This window comes from Eulemur rufifrons, chromosome 19 (assembly GCF_041146395.1).
Source record: "Eulemur rufifrons isolate Redbay chromosome 19, OSU_ERuf_1, whole genome shotgun sequence".
Classification (NCBI taxonomy): domain Eukaryota; kingdom Metazoa; phylum Chordata; class Mammalia; order Primates; family Lemuridae; genus Eulemur; species Eulemur rufifrons.
Window position 1 is genome coordinate 28,489,907 of NC_091001.1, and position 22,782 is coordinate 28,512,688.

A 22,782-nucleotide genomic window follows, 5' to 3' on the forward strand; every position below is an offset into this window, starting at 1 on the left:
TATCGAGTCCACCCTTTGGGGGCCCCCAAGAATAGCCTGTGGTTCCTTCCCCAAACTCTCAGAGGAGGAAACAAGTAAACCAAGTTGGCAGTGCTGCCTGTGGGGCTAGACAGACTAAGCCTTGCCTCCAAACTCAGACTGACTGTGGGGCTTCGTGCAAGTTATTTAACTTCCTTACACACTGCTTTCTCACCTGTAAGAGAAGGAAAATGAAAAGAGCTGGTTCACCGAGATGCTTGCATATATGAGGCATTGTGCAAAGCACACGATCCTGATTTAAATAGCTGGCCTGGGGTGTGCCTTATTAAAGGCATCTTTAAGTATCCCCTGGGTGATTCTGAATTGCAGCTGGGGTTAAAAAAAGCTGAACTAGGTTTCTTGCCATGCCCCAATAGAGACGATGCCTGTGAAGTTCCAAGCCTGGCCCCTCAGTGCTCAGCAACTGGGAGCTATTCTACTCCCTTCTCCCCTTCCTTCCTGTTTAGTCTAAGCCCTGGTCACCTGCTGCACCCTGTGCCTGTGACTGTACAGCTCTGGGCGTGGCTCTTTTCATCTGCTGCCTCAGTGGTCCCTTGCCCTGGGTCGCAGAGCCCCATACTGACCCTGCAGGAAGGGGTTAAAGCTTCAGCAGTGCGTCTGGCTGTGGGACTCTCTCCATCTCCAAGAAGGGCAGGAAAGCCTGGCCCACGTGGCCGGGCAGTGGCTCTCCACCCCCTGGGCGGCTCCATCCCAGCCTGCAGGAAAGGCTGGCCACTCCTCTGCCTGGCTCACCCTAACAGGGGTGTGCTGGGCAAGGGGGGAGCTGAGAGGGAGGTTCCCCCCCATTGGACTCTCCCTCCCGGCACCCTCCCCTCCTCCTCTGGCCACCCCTCTCTGCAGACAGCCCCTTCACGTGACTGCTGGCTCAAAATGGCGCTTCCCACTCTCCTCTTTCCTGCTGGCATGTCGAGTGTTCCAAGCAAATTGCCCGTCCACAATAGCCGCTTCCCGGCCTCCCTTCTCAGAGCATAACATCTCCTCACGAAGGGCATTGACTTACCTAGAAAAGGTTTACCTTTCCCCACGTGAGATGCTCCCAACCTAGAGGGGACTCCAGCAGAGAGGCGGGGAGGAGCCGGCCTCTGGCTTAGACTAAGGCGGAATTCAGGCTTGGAGCTGGAAAGGGAGGGAGTTCTCCAAGATTTGTAATCCTGTACTGCCATCTACTGCCTGTTTTAATTCATGGCCTTCACTGAGAACTCTTGGGAAACGAGAAAACTTAGAGGAAAAATGCTCCAAGCATGGAGCCCAGCCTTACTGTAAGGATAATCTATGAGCCTCCACACCAGAGTCCTACACTCTGGACCATCCGTCCGCCTCCCTGCCTCACAGTCCCCCGGAGCAGGCCCACAGTTAGTACCCACAGGAGGGACCTTCCCTTGGTGGGTTCTGTGTGGCCCCCTGAGAGTGCAGGCAGTTGCTGATCAGTGACACAACACACAGACACAGTTCTTGTCACTTCCTACCTGTTTCTTTCTTGGCTGTCTTTGCACCTTTGAATTCTTCTTCCGCTTTCCCACATTTGCATCCTCATCATTTTCGATGAACTCCTTTGTTAAAAGACAAATGGAAGAGGGGGAGACTTTTAGGAGAGGAAGAGGGGTATGACTTTTAGGTATCAGTTTAAAATCACCATCTTGACCCTGGGCCTCCATCCACTAACAGAGAGTGAGTGACAGACCCTGAATGCAATCTAAGCAGCCGTCACCACCCATTCTTCTCAAAATAGACAAGTTCTTGAAAAGTTGTATCCAAACTGAAACATCACAAATGAGATGATGTTGGAGCTGTCTTTGTTTTAGGTCCTGGTTCATGCATACAACATTTATTGAGCACCTACTGTGTTCCAGGCCCTGGGGACGCAGAGATGAATACCATATGCTGCCCTGCTCTCAAAAATCACAATCTAAGAAAAAATGACTCCAAGTGATTCTGCAAGGACAGATAGAGGACCATAACCCAGGACAGTCACCAGAATCATAGTTGGGATTTCACAAGTTAGGGTTTTCTGCTTCATGGCCTTACCAGCAAGTAAGGGATAATGATGATAGCTGTTAAATCACCATGAAAGTTTCAATTTAAAGGAAATGCTGGCAGATCTTTTTGGAAAGGAAATAATCCTTTAACAGTGTAAATTTCATTTCCTTTTTCCACATTGCATTTTCTAATGTTTCAGTCATAAGATGTTAGAGGTGAAAGCTCTAAAATCTTCAAGCTCTAAAATCTTCTAGCTCTAGAATTTTATAACTGGGGTGCAAGTGCCTCAGGGTGAGTAAGAAATTGCAAAATAAACACAGAACCTCTCCCTGGCACAGCAAATTTATTAGACTGTTTTATTCCCCCCTAAAATTGGGAATTTTTTTGTTTTTATACTGAAACAAAGTTGGAACACAAAGCATCGATTTTAAAGATAAAAGCTTTCAAAGAAATGTCATGCAGGTTGCTGGACCAGACTGCAGCCACTCCTTACTCCCCTTGGCCATTGGGGTTAGGGAAGACATGAAGTTCAGTTACAGAGCAGGGAACGGAGGTCCCAACCAGTATGTGGGCTTGATTTGGGCTTTTCCCTGGTGCATGTGGCCTGACCTCTTGGCTCATCCTCTGAGTAGAAGCACCATCCTCATTCTGGCCTTTTTCAGGGTCTCCCAGATGGGGAGTGTTCTTAGCTCAGGGATTCACCAATCTAGGCTACAAGATGATAAAAATACTGAGGTGTGCAAGTATGTGTATGTATGGTTCTTAATTCAATTCTAAGTTTATATTGGCTTAGAATGGACTTATGAGAAATCTAGGTCATCTTTTGTTTCCAGTAACGTTTTGATCCTCAGACAATAGGAAAACCCTCCCGCAGGAATTCCAATGAGCTAGAATGCAAATTCCATGAGGTCACAGGGTTTTTATTCAGGAACTGGAGGCACCAAACATATCTGCTGCATGAATGAATAAGCACATAAAGATGTATGTGGTTTGTCAGTACTTGATATCTTGCTTAGAGCTAATCTGCGTGGTTTTATAACAAGTTCCCTCAGAGAGTGAGGGAACTTCACTCAGGCTTTTTGAAGCACTACATTGGAAACAGCATATCATCTCTATTTCTGTCTCCATTTCTGCCTCTGGGGTCTCACGCTGGTGAACCCTTGAGCCTCCGGAGAAGTCTCTCTTCTATCTAGTGGTCTTTGGTCTCCAAATTGTAGACAGCCTCCCTTCTCTGGTTTGGGCATTGCTTTTATGAATTTTTGTCCACATTGAGTTAGAAATAGCAGGACTCCATGGACAGAGGATTTTATAAGCAGTTATGATCTACAATGGTTATCTTCATTCTGAATTTCTTTAGAAATCAGTGTGCTTCAGGTAGAGCTGGGCCCAGGCGTAGGTAGTAACTTAGAGCTACCATGTGTCGGAATTCATGAAATGGTGACAAAACAGCTTCAGAGCATTCAGGTAGAGGTAAGATCGTGGAGTGCCTAAAAGGTTGCATTTCCCTCACCATACGCCCACCCCCCACCCCACCACATGCCTGACATAGCACCCTCCATGTGCATTTCATAGGTATGTGTGTAAACTAAACTACACCTGAGGATGCGGCTGTACTTTGAGTCCTGGCACAACAAAGTGCAACCTAGCTTAGGAGACTAACTGAAAGCCTACTTTAGGGGTATACTTTTGCAGCACATAGCTGAATCTCAGCTTATCACAGCAGCTGAGCTTCAGTCAGTCACAGACGGTCAAGTCATCAGGTTATGGTCAAATACAGCAACGCTGACTGTAACCATTCAAGCTGTTTCTGAACCTCACTTCCGTTCTCCATCCATAGACACTGCAGAGCAGAGCTCTCTGAACCTCTTCTGGTTCTGACAGCTATCCAATTCACAAATCGTTCTTTGCCCAATTAAACTTTGTTGCATTTAATTTGTCTAAAGCTTTTCCTCTTAACCTGTGCAATAAATGCTTGTTGCCGGCCCACCTTGTCCACAAACACGTGTTACATGAGCATGCACGCACAAACACGTCCCGAGGAGCAGCGAAGCTGCCACTTACCTCTGTGATTATTTTTACTTTCTCTTCCCTGGGATTCATTTTGGCTGCGATGGATCCCTGACTGAAAAAGAACAATGAAGAAGTCAGGCATTTTGAAATTAATGAAATGTCGCACTTCTCACTGTGGATATATATGAAGCTGGCATTGATGTGAGGGAAGTGCTTGCACTAAGTAGACTTTCTATGCCCCAGGAATACCCGCAGACCCCAGGACTGGGGGAAATCTAAGCACCAGCAGAAAAAGGAAGGATGCCAGACCCCTCCGTCTGCAGAACCCTGGCTTACTGTGTCCTTGGAGTAGGGTGACCCTCGTTGGAAGAACTCTTCCACAGCTTCTCCTCTCCCTCCTGCCCCTCCTGACTCTCTGCCCTTGACCTTGGCTCTCATTTCACTGAATCAAGAGAAGAGAACAGAGAGGGCTTCCACGTGCCCCTCTGCCCCATCTCACTGAGTCATGTCACCCCCTCGGCTTCCACCTGCTGCTGCAAATCGCCCCTGGTCCCATCTGCTCCCCTCCCTCTGCTGTCCACTGGGCTGCGTCACTGTCCCCTCCTCCAGGACTTTGACCCCAACAATCCCCACCCCCTTTTGCCTGGATAATCATTTCTTCCCGCTCTATTGGCTCATTCCTGTGAGTGTAAAAAGTGCTGTAATTTGTTCCTTCCTTTAAAAAAGCCCTCTCTTGACTTCTCCTTCTAGCTGTCGCTCAATTTTTCAACCTTTACAGAAACCTCTCAAAAACATTCTCTCTCTTTCCAATCTTTTTTTTGGGGGGGGGCAGTCTAGCATGCCCTGAAACTGCCCTTGCCAGTATCTCCAATGCCCAATCATTGCCACATCCAGTGATCAATTCTCAATCCTCATCTTTCTTGACCCTGTCAGAGGCATTTAGTGATGAAAGCGACCTGTCACTTTCTTTTAATTTTTTTTTTAATTTTTATTTTTTGAGACAGAGTCTCACTCTGTTGCCTGGGCTAGAGAGCCATGGCATCAGCCTCGCTCACAGCAACCTCTAACTCCTGGGCTCAAGCGATCCTCCTGCCTCAGCCTCCCGAGTAGCTGGGACTACAGGCATGCGCCACCATGCCCGGCTAATTTTTCTATATATATTTTTAGCTGTCCATATAATTTCTTTCTATTTTTAGTAGAGATGGGGTCTCGCTCTTGCTCAGGCTGGTCTCGAACTCCTGAGCTCAAACAATCCGCCCACCTCAGCCTCCCAGAGTGCTAGGATTACAGGCGTGAGCCACCGCGCCCGGCCATCTTTTGAGATACTTTCTTCACTTGGCTTCTGGGATAAGTTCTTTCCTGGTTTTCCTCCTACCGACTGACTGTTCCTTATCAACCCCCTCTGCTGGTTTCTCCTCATTGCTCAGAACACGGAATGTTGGAGTGCTCTGGGGCTCAGCTCTGCCTATATTCACTCCTCTGGCCATCTCCTCATGTTTCTTGGCTTTAAAAACCATCTGTATCCTGATATTTGCCAAATTTACATCCTGGGTTCAGACATCTCCCCAGAACTCCATACTCAAATATGTAACTGCCTGACAGACACCTTCACTTGGCTCAGCATGTCCCCAAATGAAGCTGCTTGCTTTTACCCCTCAGCCTGCTTGTGCTGCGATCTCCCTGTTGCAATAAACAGAAATCCATTCTGCTTAGGCCCAAAATCTTGCAGTAATTCTTAACTCCTCTCTCACTCTCACCTGTCACACCACACCCAATCCCACTGAGGTCCTGCCAGCTTTGAATTATATTCAGGATTCAATCACTTCTAAGCACCTCCACCATTATCACCCTGGTCAAACCTCATCTTCTCTCATGAAGACTACTGCAAGAGCCTCCTAATTTCTCAGAGTCCCACATTACTCACCTACTGTACTGAAGTCAGAGTGGATTGTTGAAAATTTGAGTGACATCCTGACATTCTTCCCCTCAAAATCCTCCAGTGACTTCCCTTTGTCAACATAGTAAAATCCAAAATCCTTTCAAAGGCATACAAGGCCCTGCATGATTTGCACTTGAGTCCTCTTGCCTCAGGGCCTTTGCTCTTGCTGTTCCTTCTGCCTAGAACTCTTTTTCCCAAGATAGCAGCATGGCTCTCTCTTTCTCACTTCCTTCATGTCTGTCCTGAAATTTCATTTTATCAGAGAGCTCTTCCCTGACCATTCGCAGTACATTGGTACCCTCCTCCCAGCATCCATCTGGAACTCCCTACTAGCTTACAATGATTTACTTTTTCATAGTACTTATCATCACTCAACATATATACTTACTTGTTAATGTGCCTATCCTCATTAGAATATAGCTATAAGCGGGCAGGAACGTTATTTTGTTTATTATTTACCTCCAGAGTCTGGGACTATGGTACACAATTCACACTCAGTATGTATTTGTCAAATGAATGACTAAGCCACTACTTTTATTGCTTGCATCTCCATGGCCACATTCTAGGACTCTTTATAGCTCCATTATCCTTTTTAGGCTGCTGTGAAGACTAAATGGGAGAACATGTGGAGAAACGACAGGCACCGGACTGACAAATCATAAGCCCTTCCTAATATCCACGGAATCTAAGTCTTAACTAGGACTCGGTCGGGTCATGTAAGCAGCTCATCCGAGGTGCTCAAGGTTTTGCTGACGCTACTGGGGAATTAGCATGTTAAGGAGAAATAAAGCGCCTGAAATTCTGTTGTCTCCTCCTGGGGTACAAACAATAGAGGAAGCGAAACCATAAAAGCAGCTAAGAAAATAGAGAGGTGAGACGGTAACCCAGAGTGAATGAGGAGGCAGGTCATAAAAATAAAACGCAAAAGGACACAAAAGCTGTCTAATAAGCAACTCTGGTCATTATGAACTGGAAAAGAAAGAACTATGAAATATTTTAGTAACTAAAACTATAATAGATTCTCTATAAATTAAAAAATACTGTATATAAGAGAAAAAGTAGAAATAATAAATGAAAAACGTAACAGGGTTATTTTCTTTGCTCTTCATTCTTTTCTGATCATTATCTTTAAATGAGTTTCTAAGGAAATCAAATGACACCGAACTTTATTTTTCTATGAACACTGTTGCTAAGAAAAGATAAATCAATCCTGCCAACTTTAATATGCAGCTTGTCATCATCATACTCACTGAGCACTTGCTAATATATTCCTACTGGAAACATCAAAATAGTCATGGTTTACTGCACACTTATTTTGTGTTATCTGTCTCTGTATGTTTTCTTTCGTCCTCACAATAACATTTCTGGCTTAGTAGTACCTGCTTCAATTTGTACGTGAGGAAACTGAGGCTCTGACAGGTTACATGATTTGTCTAAGGTCATAGCTATTATTAAATGTCACATTCAGAACGTGACCCCAGGACTTTGTGATTCTAGAGTCCACCCCCACTCCAGTCTGCCCCTTCATCTCAACATTTACTCTTGCTTTTGCAGTGACATCAGTAACTGTTCTATGTCAGCCCACTATGCTGGAAATATTTGCAATTGAAAGCTGCAAAGCATTGCACCACTGAGAAAGGGCTTAGGCTGTGTTAAGTCAAGATTTATTTAACTCGGTGTAGAAAAGCAAACACATTTTGCAAGGAAAGTACTGACACCTTCACCTGAACAAATGGACTATTCCTAAGGGTCATCAGCAAATCAGAACCATATCTAGAGGACCCTGTGATGAATTCTCCAGGGTGTAGTGAAAAAGGAATGAAGGTATAGGAACAAGGCTGCATTGTATACAATACACCTCTACTTTGGCTACTTAAAAAATATTAATGATATGATATCCATGTGTTACTCCAGAACAGTGAAAACATGGGTTTAAAGAAAGAGTGAGGACTTTGCCAAAAGTTACATGGAACTGGGTTCAACTTCCAGCTCCAGTTATCAGCTGTGTGATACAGGATCCATGCCTTCCCCTCTCTGAGACACATTTCTGTAAAATTTCAGACTTCCTACCTTGAAGGGTGATTATTTATAAGGGACAAATGATAGGGTGGGTGTAGTGAAATGCATAGCATGGACCATGCTCTTAATATTGGTAGGTGTTATTATTAAGAAAAGATGAAAGCAGAGAGGGAAAGTGGAAGAAAGGGCTGAGGAGGAAAAAGAGCTGGCGGGAAAGAAGAGGAATAATGAGGAAGAACTTAGGTGATGTTCAAGCCCTGTCCCCTCAGTTCTAGCCTGCACCTCTGGCGATGATAGCCCTGTGCCCTCTCCCCTCCTTCCAGCCAGCCTGGGCCAGTTGCCTTGCTGCTCCCATTTGTAGTACTTCTGAACCCTCCTGCCTTCACACCCGGGAGTATTTGCTCTCTTGCATCCTTGGAGCATTTATGGTCCCATCCTGGACCTCGGAAACCTGGGGACGTGCCACATACACCCTTTTGGATTCATTATCTTATTCCACAAGTTATTCCAGCTGCAGCTTTCCTTAGCATAAGGTTAGTGACAAATAGCTTTATTGAATCATTTAGTCAGCTTGATATATATTGCCCTCCAAGAGCACACATGAAAACCATATTTGAGCTGTGCTATGTGACATATGGCCAATGTGTTTACATGATGTAGTAAGTGCTGGAAGCCCTTCCCTGGAAGTAGTCCTGCTGTGCTCTGAGTGGGTTTTTTTTTTTTTTTTTTTTTAAATAAATCTCTTATGACACATAGCTCATTGTACTGTTATCATCTGTTTATAGGTCTGTCTCTCCAGCACACTCTGAGCTTCTGACCTGGTCTAATTCATTATTGCATACTCTAAACTTGAATACATTCCTGTGCATTGTTGATGCTTGATAAATGTTTGAATGAATGACTCTATAAATGAACTCTAGGATACACACATGCACACACACATATAGACAGAGAGAGAGAGAGAGAGATTACATTACATGATGGCACTGAATTTATTTGCAAAAATGGCTATATGAAAATGGAATAGGAGGCATATATTTCCTATTACACTTTATTAGCTCTTCATAGCACCTCTGCAGGGAAGGGAAACAATCAGTTTAAGTTGCAGCCAGTTAGATTTTCTTAAAGTTTTTTGGAAATTACAGCAAGTCTCAGACCTGTGGTTAATCCCTCTTTCTTTGTCTAATGCCAAGAAAAGTGAAGCTTGCAGTAACTAGTACTTCTCCCCTGAACCAGTTTGAATTAAAAGGCCCAGAAATGCAACATGGAACAAATGTTTCACACACTGTTGGTCAGAGAGGATTTCCACTCAGGGCTTGTGATGTACAGGACTTACATTTCCTGGAAACCAGACACCAGACAGCAGCTCAAATCAAAGCCACCAAGTAACGGTCTACGTTCCCATTCCAGAAAGTAAAAATGTAAATAATGATGAGAATCTCCAAGCCCCGCATTTACAATTCATGAAGTCCAGTCTCATGGAGAGGCTGAACTCCCAGCCGGGCAACTGAAAACAGGAAACCACTGCTGCAGCCCTGGTCCCGTTAAGGACTGATTTACCTTCGGAAACTTACAGAAGGCACTTTGCAGATTCTGCTTTCCGGGATGGCAATGGAAAGGGCTGGTCGTGCTGCTGAATCTTCTCCAAGGGTCCGAAGGGAAGTGCTGAGTGTTGGGGATGCCCCTGGGCTCCTCCCCGGGAAGCTGCAGCCACGTCTCAGAGCAAAAACACCAGCTTAGCAACCCGTTCCTAAGGAAGATCACTCAGCGGCTTTTTTTTTTCTTTTAAAGTGGCAGGTTACTTCTAGTAGTGAGATACAAGCACCCTGGGTAAGCAGAGGTGCACACCCTGTAGGAGAACCACAGAGAGAAATCACCTTGGGGGAAGCAGAGTGGAAATTAGGTCAAACTTTAAGAGCCATACCCTCCCTTAGGACATCCGGCTGTCATGCACTCCTGCATTCCTGGTGACGCTCAGATGCAGGGCAATTTGGAGTCATAAAAGTTCTTCACTACATGGTGAAGTTGTCTAAACTGGCAGCAGTTAAGGCTCTGTGGCCGTGCTTCAGGGCACCAGCAAATGTTGCCCTGGAGTGTTTTCCAGTTCAATTTGGAGGATTGAATGGACAAGGTTAGTCTCTGCTTTTTCTCTGAATCCCACTACAATTACTGAAAGGGAATATGAATGTTATGGCTCAAAAAAGCAAAGATAATGAGAGAAAAGGTAAAGCAGATGAAAGAGTAATGAAGTGAGTGAACCAAAGGAAGCCATACTCTAAGTATACTAGTGAGTGTGTGTGTGTGCACTGACTATATTTTCTTATTTTCTATGTTCCTTTTTTATTGCAAAATATTAAGGGGATACAAATGTTTCTGTTACGTGGATAGCTTTTGTAATGCTTAAATCAGTGCTGTAAGTGTGCCCATCACCTGAATAGTGTTCATTGTACCTATTAGGTTTTTACTCTTCCCCTCTGGTCCCTTTCCCTCTTCTTGATTTCCAACAACCTTTATCTCTCTCTGTGCCCATGTGTGCCCATCAATTAGTTCCAAATTATTAGAGAATATATGTGGTGTTTGTTTTTCCATTCCTGAGATACTTCATTTAGGATAATGGTCTCCAGTTCACCCAAATTGCTGAAAAAGGTATTATTTCATTCCTTTTTATGGCTGAAAAAGTACTCCATGGTGTATAAATATACCATATTTTGTTAATCCACTCATGAACTGATGGGCACTTAAGTTGGTTTCACATCTTTTTGATTATGAATAGTGCTGCAATATACATTCAAGTGCAGGTGTCTTTTTGATAAAATTATTCCTTTTCTTTGGGTGGATACCCAGTAGTGGGATTGCTAGGTCAAATGGCAAGTCTATATTTCTTTGAAGAATTTCCATTCTGTTTTCCATGGAGGCTGTACTAATTTTCAGTCCCATCAACAGTGGATAAGCGTTCCTTTCTCTTTGCATCCATGCCAGCATCTATTGTTTTTTGACTTTTAATAATGGCCGTTCTGACAGGGGTAAGGTGATATCTCACTGTGGTTTTAATTTGCATTTCCCTGATGATTACTGATGTTGGGAATTTCTCTATTGTTTAGGAAACTTAGTTTTGCAGGAACAAGATTCTTGGCTGGAAGTTGTTCTGTTCAAGAAGACTGAAGATGGGTCCCCAATCCCTTCTGGTTTGTAAGGTCTCTGCTGAGAAGTCTGCAGTTAGCCTGATGTGTTTGTAGGTTATTTGTTGCTTTCATCTTGCATTTTGACTTTGGTCAAGTTGATGACTATGTGTCTTGGTGATGTCCAATTTGATATGCATCTTTCTGGGGTTCAGTGACCTTCTTGTATCTGGATGTCTGAATCTCTGGTGATATCAGGGAAGTTTTCCTCAATAATTCCCTCAAAAAGGTTTTTCATACTATTTGGCTTTCTTCTCCTCCCTCCCTTACTTTATATGGTCCCATATTTCTCTAAGTGATTGTTCGGGTCTTCTTTTTTTTTTTCAGCATCTTTGAATGACTGGTTTGCCTAAAAGCCTTGTCTTCATGCTCTAAGAGTTTTTTTCTTCTGCTAAGTTTTGCCTATTGTTGAAACTTTCTGTTGTATTTTGAAATTCTCTAAATGACTTCTCCATGTCTTTCAGTTCTGTTATACCCCTTCTTATGCAGTCTAGCTCTTTAGTGACTTTTTCATTTTTTTCATCGATTTCCTAAAATATTTTTTGCCTTCTTTTTGTTGGTTTTCAACTTTCTCTTCAATTCCATTCATTTTATTTGCCATCCATATTATGAATTCCATTTCTGTCATTTTGGCTATTTCCTTGTGGTGAGAGTTCACTACTGTAGATCCACTTTGATCCCTTGGGTGTGTTGAACTGTGTCGTTTTTTCATGTTGCCAGAGTTCTTTTGCTGGTTTCTTCTCATCAGTATCCTCATCTCTCAGTTCAGGGGTGATAGATTTGCAGGGTACCTTTTCTCCTTTGCTGGGAACTCTCCTACTTAGTGAAAAGATGGGAAGGTCCCTAGATGGTGCTTTGGTGTCCCACTCTGGAGTATTGACCCAACAGGTGAGAGGTGCGTACACTGAGAGCCTGTGATGCAACTATTCTGTTTTGTTCCATTTCCCTGTGACTGTCACAGTTCAAAGCCAGTGCTGGATGCTCTTGGTGTGGTGTTGTGGGTTGTTCTTCAGGTCTTCGTTGGAGGCTTGAGGTGGTGGTCTTCATGAGATCTTCTCCTTGGAGGCTGGTGTTGTGGGGGATTGCTTTGCCTGGGGTCTCCCTGCAGACGTGACAGTGGCAGCTGGGTGAGTCTATCTAGGCAGTGATTATGGGTGTCTGGGTTGTGTGTGTTTGCTTGAACCAGGTACAAGTGTAATGGCTCCTTGAGGCCGGAGTGTCCGTGGTGGAGAGTTGGACCTCAGGGTGATTCCACCAGCCCAGCAGCAATGGTGGAGACTTGGGTTTCAGATGCAGTGCTGGAATCTCTGGGGTGGAATTGCAGGCTTGGAGCATGGACCAGGGTGTGGTGGGAGCCTCAGAGCTGGAGCTGCGGCCTGGAGGCAGGGCAGGAGCTGCATGAGTTGGGTCACAGGGTCAGACTGCAGTTCAGGAACCCCAGAGGTGGAGCCACATCACAGAGAGCAGATCAGGTGGCATGAGGACCATGGATGCAGAGCTATGCAGGTTGGGGATGGCTCCAGTGGCACAGAAATCACAAGTGCAGAGCCCCATGGGGCGGGTGGTGGCATGTGGGTCATAGGGTGTGGGGCTGCAGGCTGGGGCTGCTGGGCAGCTGGGGTTCTCCCTTTACCCAGGTTCTGCTGAGATAGTCACTGCAAGACTTCTTAGATGGTGTCTGTGGTGCCTGAGGTACCCCCTCTGCTCAGATCCCACATTAGCTGGGGGACACTCAGCTCTCAGTCATAGGGCGTGGCAGAGGAGAACATCCACTCTGCCTTCTTCCTCCGCAGCTGGGTGGGGGTGATGCAAAGAAAGCTGTTGCAAAGCTGAGCCCCATGCAGACCTGGTGCCCTGTACCTGAGAGCTCAGAATGGTGTCAGTTGTGGTAACCTGGGATCAGCAGCAACCAAATCCCTGCTGCACCTGCTCACCCGTGCAATGTCTTTGCAGAGACTCCAAGCAGCAACCTGATCAGTCCAGAGGTCTGCGATGGTGATGGGGGCTCCCTCATAGCTCAGGCTGCAGTGCCTGTGGGCTGAGTGTGGAGCCTCAGGGCTTTCTCCTCCTCATCCTCCCCGTGTGTGGATGCTTTCCCAGGGTTCCCTTTGATCTTGCCAAATGAATCACCCTGTCACCTTCTCCTTCACTCTGAACGTCCCCTGTCACTTCTTTGGAGTTTTAAATGGTCTTTCCAAGAAGAGCCATCCATAGGTAGCTCTCATCCATAGGTGGATGCCAACTTTCGATCCTCTCGTTGATAGCAGCATGTGATTGGGCTGCTTCTAGTCTGCCATCCTGCCTATTTTCTGTATTCTTGATGCTCTGGCAATTGAGGCCTTGATCCTGGAGAAACTGATTGTCCTAGGTTATCTAATTCCTAGAAATAGCAAATGATTCCCCTGAAATATACAAACTTTCCATTGATATGCAAACAAACTGATCGAGAGCCACATAACCAACCATCTCCTTTATCAAACTCTCACACACCAAGTCAATATTTTCCCTGTCCTAAATCACCCCAGGGCCAGTTACCCTTATGTTCCAGATCCCACTGAAATTATTCAAACTATTTAATCCTAAACTTATTCTGCATCCTACCCTGCTTCACCCATCCCTTCCTGGGAAAACCCTAGTAAAGGCATTGGGCCATACTCTGGTCTCCACTCCTTCTGCCTTCTAACCAACACTGTCCCTTCCCCATGTGGCCCTGTCTGGCATGCTGTATGCTATGGTTTGAATGTGTCTCCCCTCAAAACATGTATTAATAACTTAAGAACTTTATCTCTAATGCAGCAGTGTTGGGAGGTGGGGCCTAATGGCAGGTGATCAGGCTGTGAGGGCTCAGCCCTCATGAATGGATTAATGCCATTATCACGATAGTGGATTCCTTATAAAAGAATAAGTTTGTCTCTTTTTTTCTCTTTCTCTTTCTCTCCCTTTCTCTCTCATCCTCTCATCTTCTACCATGGGACAACACAGCAAGAATGTCTTTGCAAAATGCCAGCCCCTTGATCTTGGACTTCCTAGCCACTAGAACTCTGAGAAATAAATTTCTGTTCATTATAAATTACATATCTGTGGTATTTTGTTATAGCAACACAAAACAGACCAAGTCACCATGCCTTCTATTACTAAGGATCTGTGAGTATAAAATTCTTCCTCCATGGCAAGGAGGAAGACATTTTCATGTCTGTGTGTCTTACCATACCTGATTGATAAAAATCCAGAGTACATTTTTAACACCATATAATGTACATATATCAACATATTTATGTCTGTGTATGTGTCTGCATGTGTCTCTGTATGTGTATGTATGCATGTATATATGTCTGTGTGTATGTTTGGGGGTGCAGGTAGGCATGAGAATGAGGAAATGAGCTGATCTGCTCTGCAGAACTTCAGAGGCTCAAGATTTGGAGGAGTAGTGTTATGGGCTGAATTATGTCCACCCCACCTCCAACTCCCAAAGATATGTTGAAGTTCTAAAAGAATGAGACCTTATTTGGAGATAGGGTATTTACAGAGGTAATCAAGTTAAAAGACATCATTAGGGTGAGATCTAATCCAAGATGACTGTGCTGTGTCCTCACAAAAAGGGAAGTTTGGACACAGAGACAGACACACGTAGAAGGAAGACAATGCAAAAGCAGAGGGAGAATGTCATCTACAAGCCACGGAACACCTGAGGCCACCAGAACCAGGAGAGAGGCCTGGAACAGATTCTCCCTCCAAGTCCTCAGACAGAACCAACCCTGCCAATACTGAAGAGTCGCAGACAAATCAGTGGACACTATTAGATACCCAAGAATTTCTGATAATACAACAATCAGATGGAGAATGGAAAAAAAGAACCATATATTTAAGAAGATAAAAGGAGGATAGGATTTGAAAAGATGAAAAAGGAGTGAGATCTATCAAAAAGACCAAATTCAAAAAAGAACCAGCTAGACCTGTTAAAAATAAATAATAAAGTCATAAATTAAAAGAAAAGCAAAGAATGGGCAAAACTGCAGAGGAAAGCTGAGAATAGAATTGATGTAAAAGGTAGGTTTAAAAAATTAAAATGTGGCACAGAGAGATAGAAAATAAAGATGAGGAGATATTGAGGAGGTCCACCATGTCCCATAGAGTTTCAGAAGGACAGAAGAGAGAAGGAAGTTGAATTCTGGATCTGATAGTCATGGTATCGTGGTCAACTTCCTTAACCTCTGTAGGTTTCAATTTTCTTATCTGTAAAATGAGATTAATAACAGTAACTATTCCAAAGGGTTGTTAGAAGATTTATTAATATTTATAAAGTGCTTAGGATAGCCCTGGTACATAGAAAATGCTGTAAGTTTTATTAAATAAAAAAATGTGAATATTGTAAGAGATATTCTACTTCAAGTGGTCAACTGTCATAAGAGGATTTTGTTCACCACTTTTGTGCTAATTAAACTTCTGATTATGATCTTCCTGATATTTTAATATTTAACTAAACTGAAAATTCATAAAAATTTCATAAAAATTATATATCTTCTTGTTATGTTCTGAAAATGCTAAAAAGCATTATTCCAAAACACTGTTTCTTTGAAAAAGTTCTTATGTAAGCAAAATAAATGAATCTGGCAGGTTTGTTTTAAATCAGAATGCAAAAATCTCATTCTTTTAGGTTAAGTGTTCCTAGCTGGCCAAAGAGTTTTTAATCAAGAGCAAGTTTTGAATCACATATCACAAGCTTTTTTCCCTACATCTTTTAAGATAATCAGTATTATTTTTCTTCTTTCATCTGTTAACATGTTGATTGAATTGCCTTAAGAGTCTTTTTTTTTTTTTTTTGAGACAGAGTCTCGCTCTGTTGCCCAGGCTAGAGTGCCATGGCGTCAGCCTAGCTCACAGCAACCTCAAACTCTTGGGCTTAAGCAATCCCCCTGCCTCAGCCTCCCGAGTAACTGGGACTATAGGCATGCGCCACCATGCCCGGTTAATTTTTTCTATATATGTTTTTAGTTGGCCAGATAATTTCTTTCTATTTTTAGTAGAGACGGGGTCTTGCTCTTGCTCAGGCTGGTCTCGAACTCCTGAGCATGAGTGATCCACCTGCCTCGGCCTCCCAGAGTGCTGGGATTACAGGCCTGAGCCACCTCGCCTGGACCTTAACAGTCTTTTTAATGTCAACTGTTCTTGCATTCCTGGGATACACTCAACTGGGTCAAGACATTTTAAAAATTAATTTAAAAAATTACAAAAAAATAAAAAAAATAAAAAATTGAAAAAAAATTAAAAAATTAATTATTTGAACTATTAATTTAGAATTTTTAGAATTATTTAGAATAATATTTAGAATTTTTTTCATTTTTGTTTTTAACTGAGATCAGCATATTGTTTCTTTTCTTGTATTGTTTTTGTCTTATTTTAGGATAAAGCCTTTTGTAACCTCATAAAAAGGAGATTAATATATCTCTCTCTCTCATCTCTGCAACAGTTCAAGTAAAACTAAACATTATCTGTTCTGTGAACTTGTCTATAAAACCATCTGGGTCTGGTGAGGTTTTTTTTTTTTTTATTGTAGTAAAATATATATAATAGAAAATTTTCCATTTAACTCATTTTATAGTGTAGAATTTAAAGAAGTTTAGCACATTTGCAATGTTGTGTAACCATCACCACCATGTTTCCAAAACTTTTCATCACCCCAAACAGAAACTCTGCATTTGTTAAACATCAACTCCCCTCACTCGCTCCCCTCATTGCTCCCTGGTAAACTTTAATCTACTTTCTGTCTTTATAAATTTGCCTATTCTAGATATTTCATATAAGTGGATTCATACAATATTTGTCATTTTGTGTCTGGTTTAATTCACTTAGAATACTGTTTTCAAAGTTCATCCGTGTTGTAACGTGTATCAGTACATCATTCCTTTTTTTTTTTTTTTTTTTTTTTTGAGACAGTCTCGCTCTGTTGCCCGGGCTAGAGTGCCATGGCGTCAGCCTAGCTCACAGCAACCTCAAACTCCTGGGCTCAAGCGATCCTACTGCCTCAGCCTCCCAAGTAGCTGGTACTACAGGCATGTGCCACCACGCCCGGCTAATTTTTTTCTATACACATTTTTAGCTGTCCAGATCATTTCTTTCTATTTTTAGTAGAGACGGGGATCTTGCTCTTGCTCAGGCTGGTCTTGAACTCCTGACCTCAAGTGATCCTCCCCCTCGGCCTCCCAGAGTGCTAGGATTACAGGCGTGAGCCACCGCGCCCGGCCTATCATTCCTTTTTAAGATTGAATACCATTCCGTATTTTGTTTATCTGTTCATCGGTTAATGGACAATTCGGCTGTTTCCACCTTTCAACCATTGTGAATAATGCTGCAATGAACATTTGCATACTACTATTTGTTTGCGTCTCTGTTTCCAATTCTTTGGGTATGTATCTAGAAGTGGAATTGCTGGATCATATGGTAATTCTATATTTAGTGTTTTGACTAACTTGTAAACTGTTTTCCACAGTGGCTACACCATTTTATAATCCCAATAGCCATATACAAGGGTTCCAATTTCTGCACAGCCTTGCTAACACTTGTTATTTTTAGTTTTTTTTTTTTAAAGTTATATCCATCCTAGAAGGTATGAAGTAGTATCTCACTGTAGTTTTGGTTTGCATTTCCCTAATGAGTAGTTATGTAGAGCCTCATGCTTCATTGTATTAATACTTATTGGCCATTTACATATCTTTTTTTGAGAATTGGTGCATGTATGTGGGAGGTTGGTTGGTGGTAACTAGGTTTCTAACCACTGATTTAATTTCTTTAATGATTATAAGCCTTTTCAGGTTTTGTATTTCTTTTTATTTCAGTTTTAGTATATATTGTTAAGAAATTATCCTTTTTTGTTTTTAAATTGTTTGGTGTAAGGTTTTTCAAAATATTCCTTATTATTTTAAAACTCTGATAGCTCTGTAGTCATATTGGGTTTTTTATTCCTAATAATAAGCATCTTGTGCTCTATCTTGGCATGCTTCTATGGTGGTTTTAAAAATAAAACCCCCAAATTCTTGACAGCCCCCCACCCCATCAAGGAGTGAAGTCTATCTTCCCTCTCCTTGTATCTGAATGGACTTGTAACTGTCTTGACCAGTAGAGTACGGCAGAGTGATGCTGGCTCCCAGCTGAATTCTGAGGCTGAGCCACGAAAGATGCTGAAGTTTCTATGGTATCTACTAGAACTTTTGTGCTGAGAGCCCTGAGCCACCATGTCAGAAGTTTGACTAGGCTGAGGCCACCATGCAGTGAGGCGGCCAAGCCACATGGGCAGGCTGTGTATGCATGCTCTGCTGGCGGCCCTAGTCTGAGTCATCCTGGCCAAGGCTCCGGGCACGTGAGTGAACAGGCATTCGAGTGATTTCAGCTTCCAGGCCTTTAGTCACCTCCTAGGATTCCAATTCTCCCAGCTAAGGCCCCAGACATTGTGGAGCAGAGATTAGTCAACAGCTGTGTTCTGTTCAAATTCCTGACTCACAGAATCAATGTGAGCTCTAAAATGATTGTTGTAAGCCACTATATTCTAGGATCATTTGTTATGCAACAATAACTATAGGAGTCACATGTTTAAATAAATGAATAGATGAATGAATGCATGAAATACAGTCAGGATGTTTTTTACATGGGACTCTGAGGAATAGGCTTTTTGCATGTTGCTGTGGTTTGACTGTCACCTTCAAAACTCATGTAGAACTTGAATTGCCATTGTAACAGTGTTGACAGATGGGACCTTTAAGAGGTGATTAGGTCATGAATGGATTAATGCCGTTAGCTCAGGAGCAAGTTAATTATGGTGAGAGTGATTTCCTGATAAAAACGAGTTTGTCCCCCATCCTCTCTCTGTCTCTCACACTTGCTTGCTATGTGATGACTTCTACCGTGTTCTGATGCAGCAAGAAAGCCTTCACCACAGGCAGCTCCTCTCTCTTGGACTTTCCACCTTCCAGAACCATAACTCAGATAAATCTCTTTTCTTAATAAATTACCCAGTCTGTGGTATTCTCTATAGCAGCAGAAAACGGACTAAGACATGTTGTCTTAGCTTGGGCTACCATAACAAACTATCATGGACTGGGTGGCTTAAAAAACAGAAATTTATTTTTCATAGTCCTGGAGGCTGAAAGTTTGAGATCAGGGTGGCAGCCTGGCCAGGATCTGGTCAGAGCTCCCTTCCTGGCTTGCAGCTGGCCACCTTCTATCTGTGTCCTCACATACTGGAGGGCTGGTGAGCTTTTCCTCTTCTTAGAAGGACACTCATCCCACCCTGGGAGTCTCACCCTCATGACCTCATCTAAACCTAATCACCTTCCAAAGGTTCCACCTCCAAATACCATCATATTGGGAGGCAAGGCTTCAACATATGATTTTTTTTGGGGACACAAACATTCAGTCCATGACACATGTCTAGCCCCCAAAATAAGCAAAGGCATTCAATGCCTTTAAGGGCAATGCCACTAAAGCATGATACATTGGAGGCTTCTTTGGAAAATTAGGACACCGGAATAAACTTCAAAAAATTGTAGAGCCTGAGATGAAACTGCCATGCTATATTCTCTTTGGGGGAAAGCTGCAATGTTGCATTATTTAGATCAATAAATGGCTAACATATACTTTTCACACCTGTGCATGTGAAATGGAATTTCAGCTTCAGATGAATGTGTCATTCTTACTGGTTCTTTGAATTTTATAATACTTCTGATTGTAGCTGATTCATTCTCCATGAAAGAAAAATGTATCACCAGGGAAAACATATCACTAAAATAAGGCTCAAGTTGGAAGCTGAAGAATCACCTTTGAATCATACATTTTATAAAACCATGCTCTTCAACTTTGGATTTATATTTTCCAACTTACTGAATTATGTACATCTCTCCCTGAAACATAACTTGAACCCCAGCAAACTGGAATGTTTTATTTCTATAGTAAATGGAGAGAAACACTTATTGACTCAGACATATTGGGTGTATAGCCTATTTTTACTTTATAGATATTAAAGCATTTAATTTTCTTCCTCCAGTGTATGATTTTCAACCTATTTTGAATTACAACACTTTCTTCTCATTTGCTGCATTTCACAACATTCTCACTTCCTAAGAGAGCTGTCAGAGCTATTGAAAATACAATACTATAAGACTCATTTTATTTAGAGACTCACGTCCTAATTTGAAATAACTGGAGACACTCTTACATACCAGAGAAAGCTGCTGCTTTAGTACAAGTAGTGAATTTTCATATTTTCTTGTTGAAAAGGATTTTTTTTTTTTTTTTTTTTACAATTTTTACATTCTCTTCTGTCCAGCTATTTCCCTTAAGCGCATCTCACTGGCAGGACCTGCTTCACTAGCTTAGTGTATAAACATCATCAGAACTCTTTTGTTTTCTAATTAGTTGCTTGAAAACGTGCTTGGCATTTTTAGCAGGAGATCCAGTGTCTCCTTCCTAAAGCTTCATTGCCATCTAGAGTTGTTCATAAATCTTGAGGAGCTTCCCTGATTCAAAGGGTAACCCTTTGTGCAAATGCCAATGGGGAGAGCACAGAAGCATCTAGCCAGTTACTGCTGGAAACAGTTCCCAAGGTGTGTGAGCATTTTTGCCCTCAGCTATGTCAATGTGCCTGGTATCCAGATACTCATACCAGACGCTGCACATTTAAGATCCTGCAGTTATATTCTTTTAGTTTATAGTAGTGCTTATTAACCAGTGTGATCTCCGACCCCGTAGACCCTGAGACATTTGGCAAAGTTTGGGGATATTTTTGGTTGTCACTCTGGCTGGGGTGAGGGGTGGGAAGTGCCACTGATCTAGTGGGTAGAAGCCAGGGATGCTTCTAAAAATCCTACAGTGCATGGAACAGTTCCCTCACCACTGCCCAATACCCAAAAATTATCTGGCCCCAAATGTCAACAGCACTGAGGTTGAGAAACCCTGTTTCCCCCAATAAAGTTTACACCAATATGACCTGGCTCTGCTCCTAGCATCTGGAGGATTTTAGATCTCAATTCCAGGCTACACCTAGACCAGCACTGTACCTCCTGGTCCCCCACATCCTCTGAGTTCTGGTCTGAGACGTGGTCACCAGGCTCTCCATGGGTGCCAGGCGTCTTGTATTCCCTCCATGGTGCCAGGCATCCTCTTTGGAGGATCGATCTCAGTTTGGACCATCCGAATTTATCACTGAGGTTTTAATGCTATTGAAATTCAGCAGGAAAGAAACCAGTACCTAAATCCCTTTTCCCCCAGGAGGTTCCTTGGCCCCCTTTACAATTTTATTCAATGTATGCTGAGAAGCACAAGGGGCATTTGGAAACGTGGAGAGCATGAGTCATACCACGGAAACTTCTGTTATATCCCCATTTCCTAGGGCAGTGGCTGTCCACTCATCTTGTATTCACATAATCAAGATAAGTTGCTCAAAGGACCCTTCACTGAAACAAGATCTTATCCAAGGAGACTTGCTAGGCTCACTAAAGAGAGGAGAAGCTGAAAATATTCTTGATTAAAAAATAAGTTCTGCTTCCCTATGTACTCTGGTCCATCTTTCATTTTCTCCTGCTCTGTGATACTATAAAACTTTACTGTATTTCCTTCCAATGCACCAAATACTAAAGATACTTGGAAAACGGGCAGTTTGCTAGATTCAGTTTGGGAATGACCTCTTTACTGATTCCAGGTCAAGGATTTTCATGTTTTTGCTCTTTGTAGCCACAGATCCCCGGGGAGGCAACTTTGCTTTGTCACCTGATGCAGAGTGCTCCATGACATGTAAGGGTTTGGGTCCTGAAATGGGTACGGAGGATATATTGTCACAAAGAGTGCCTAGGAGCATCTGTACTCACTTCCTGATTTTTGTTAAATTGGGAAGCTATGTTTCTAATGTTCTTAGATGGATTATGGTATAAATGGAATTTCATGGACTTGCCTCTGCTCTCAATCACTGTTGATGTTTTTGGAAATGCATGGCAGATTGCAAAGAACTGGCTAGCAAACAGATCTCTGGGGCAAAAGGCATCTGTAAATTGGTAGATGCCTGTGTTCTCACTATTTGAGAGATGGAGTTTGGAGCAGAGGGCGCAGGGTTGCCTGCTACTGTGGACCATTCTGGTCTCTTGGGATTGGAATCTGAGGGGCTTTGCCATCCTGGAGGGGTTTCCTGGGGTAGCAGGGAGAGACAGACACTGCTGTATGCTGTCCAACCAGGGCTACACAGGAAAACAGTGCTTCAGGGATCCCACCAGCCTCAGGAGAGTGGACCAAATCTTGTGGATTCCAAGTGCCATCATAGCTATTAATAGTTGCCAGCTTTTTTTTTCTTTCTTAGAGATAGGGTCTTGCTCAGGCTGGTGTGTAGTGACAGTGATGGCATCATAGCTCACTGCAGTTTGAACTTCTGAGCGTAAGCAATCCTCCCAACTCAGCCTCCTCAGTAGCTAGGATTACAGGTGTGCACTACGGCACCTAGCTAAATTTTTTAATTTTTGTAGAGATGGGATCTCACCATGTTGCCCAAGCTGGTCTCAAACTCCTGGGCTCAAGAAATTTTCCCTCCTCGGCCTTCCAAAGTGCTGCAATCACAGTCTAGTTGGCAGCTTTTAATAAACCTGT

The 22,782-nt window shown here is 43.0% G+C and overlaps 1 protein-coding gene across 4 annotated transcripts in view; it reads right to left on the reverse strand.

Moving 5' to 3' along the window:
- CC2D2A (coiled-coil and C2 domain containing 2A) overlaps positions 1-9,739 on the reverse strand; it is a 122,442-nt gene extending 112,703 nt beyond the window's left edge. Inside the window, exons 1-4 of one of the 4 annotated variants that reach the window (XM_069493995.1) lie at positions 9,545-9,739; positions 6,354-6,385; positions 4,078-4,134; positions 1,506-1,589 (exon numbers count right to left, since the gene is read on the reverse strand). In XM_069493995.1, the coding sequence (XP_069350096.1) occupies positions 1,506-1,589; positions 4,078-4,116 (123 nt within the window). In that variant the 5' untranslated portion in view covers positions 4,117-4,134; positions 6,354-6,385; positions 9,545-9,739. Of the gene's footprint in view, positions 1-1,039; positions 1,110-1,505; positions 1,590-4,077; positions 4,139-6,353; positions 6,386-9,544 lie in introns of those variants that run through there. The other 3 variants (XM_069493996.1, XM_069493997.1, XM_069493998.1) reach the window with 3 other exon arrangements.
- Positions 9,740-22,782: the final 13,043 nt, after the last annotated feature.